This window comes from Carlito syrichta, unplaced genomic scaffold (assembly GCF_000164805.1).
Source record: "Carlito syrichta isolate Samal-C Ts95f unplaced genomic scaffold, Tarsius_syrichta-2.0.1 Scaffold307152, whole genome shotgun sequence".
Lineage (NCBI taxonomy): Eukaryota > Metazoa > Chordata > Mammalia > Primates > Tarsiidae > Carlito > Carlito syrichta.
Window position 1 is genome coordinate 141641 of NW_007251248.1, and position 2244 is coordinate 143884.

The following is a 2244-nucleotide window of genomic DNA, read 5'->3' on the forward strand; positions in this document are numbered from 1 at the left end:
GCCATCCACTCACCTCAGCCTCCCAAAGGCGCGGGATTACAAGCTGAGCCACCGAGCCCGCCTTGCTTTTTTAAATCAAAGCTCAAGACTCAGTATCTGACCTTGTAAATTTTGTCTCAGAGCTTCCACCATGTCACTTGAAGAGCCACTTCCCCCAGCCCCATGGATAGCCACAGCTCTGACAACCTGGGTGCTTCTGGTTCCATTACAAGCTCTTGCAAGCCAAGGACACAGCCCTGTGGCACTCCACTAGCAACTTGCCAGGGAGACAAGTATTCATTGTGTTGCATCCTTGGCGCCCCCAGCCCACAATTCTCCATCATTCCTACAGGGTCTCACAAGCTTCCTTGGTAAAAATTCAGGTGCACAATTACATACTGTTTGTATATCTCTAAAGAAAAAAAAAACATTCAAAAGATCCTGTTTTTTAGCTACATGCAGAATCTGAGCAGATGAGTATTTATTTATTTATTATTATTTTTTAAGACAGAGTCTCACTGGAGTGCAATAGCACAGTCACGGCTACCCCAGCCTCAACCTGCTGGGCTCAGGCAATCCTTCCACTTGAGGCTTCCCAGTACCTGAGACTACAGGTGCACACCACCACACCTAATTTTTTTTTTTAATTCTTATTGTATTTTTATTTTTATTTTTTTGAGTTGGAGTCTCACTCTCGCCCAGACTGGAGTGCAGTGGCCGCTCCCAGCCACCCCAGCTTTGACCTGCTGGGCTCCGGCAATCCTTCTGCCTCAGCCTTCCAAGTAGCTAGAACTACAGGCACATGCCACCATGATACCTGGCTAATTTTTGATTTATTGTAGAGACGAGGTCTTGCCAAGTTGCCCAGGCTGGTCTCAAGCCCACAGGTTCAGGCAATGCACTCACCTCGGCCTCCCAAAGTGCTGGGATTACAGGCTGAGTCACCGAGCCTGGCTCTAGATGAGTTTTTAATAAGCCAAGAAGGGCTTGCAACTCTCTTTTCTAAAAGCTCCCAGGCCACTCCAAAGAGCACAGATTCCTAATTTTCTGGGGGTTGACAGAACACACAGCGGGTCTCCCCAACTCCTAGCTATTCCTGTTTTCTGGATCTTCTTCCTTCCCTGCCTCCTCCTGCTGGACAGGCTGGGGCCTGGCACTGGAGGATCCCTATGTTCGTTCAACGTGAAGTTTCAAGGTCTTCTGAGGGAAGGGGAAGCAGAGGGCATGTGTGTGCGGCTTGGTGGGGAGAGGAGAAAAGCCCTTGGGTGGGTTTACCCAGACTCAAAGGCAGGCCTAGAGGTCAAGCCCCAGGGACAGGGTGCAGCCCGCCTCACACACTCTGGGGGCCTTTTTCAGCGTGTCTGGCAGCTACTCCAGGAAACATGACCAAGTTTGCCCTGAACCAGAACCTGCCCGGTGAGTGTGCAAGACGCGATTCACGTGTGTGCACAGGGCCACACGGTGCCGCGGGTGTGGACATAGCCCTGCTGGTCTCTTCTTGACACGGCGACCCGTGGACCCTTTCCCAAGGCCCATGGGACAATGGCATGACTCTGCCTAAAACCCACCGATGGCGCCCCAAGGTGGCCCTCGAGGTTCCCACGGCATGGTCTGGTCCCTGCCGGCCTCTCCATTCCCCTCCCCCTCCCTCCCTTCACTCTGCTCTGCTGGGGACACCTTGTCCTCCACCCTGCTGAGACTCCAGCCAACCCTCCCCACTCCCACCCCAGCCTCTTTGCGTGGGTTGTTGTCTTCTAGAAGCCTTCTGACCCCTGCAGTCTGTCGGCCCCCCCCCAGGCCGAAATCATGCCTTCTGCAGATGTTCTCTCTTTCTACTTATTATTATTACTGACCTAAGTACCGTTTGGAATGATTGTGTTAACTGTTTTCCTTCAAGAGGGCAGGGAGGTTTGTCTTGCTCAATGGTGTGTCCCCAGGACATAGATTAGTGCTTGAGACACAGTAGGTGCTCAATAAATGGTGATTGCGTGAATATATGGGTGCAGATAGGTATGCAAGTTGGGCGTGAGTGTGCGCTCTGGCAGTCGTTCAGGCGTGTCTTGGGGACTCGCTTCGCTTGTTTCATGTCTCCGGGGTCTCCCTGGTCTGACGCCCCCCCACCATGCCCTGGTCGTGTCTGCAGATCTGGGCGGCCCTCGCCTGTGCCCGGGTCCCACCGGGGGCGCCCGCAGCCCGAGCTCGCCCTACTCGGTGGAGACGCCCTACGGCTTCCACCTGGACCTGGACTTCCTCAAGTACGTGGAG

The 2244-nt window shown here is 53.6% G+C and overlaps 1 protein-coding gene across 1 annotated transcript in view; it reads left to right on the forward strand.

Annotated features, from left to right (window-relative positions):
* The window catches only part of KANK3 (KN motif and ankyrin repeat domains 3), a 12851-nt gene that overhangs the window by 2705 nt on the left and 7902 nt on the right, over positions 1–2244 (forward strand). Inside the window, exons 5-6 of the mRNA XM_021715475.1 lie at positions 1336–1395; positions 2123–2234. Coding sequence (XP_021571150.1) covers positions 1336–1395; positions 2123–2234 — 172 coding nt within the window. The remainder of the gene's footprint in view (positions 1–1335; positions 1396–2122; positions 2235–2244) is intronic.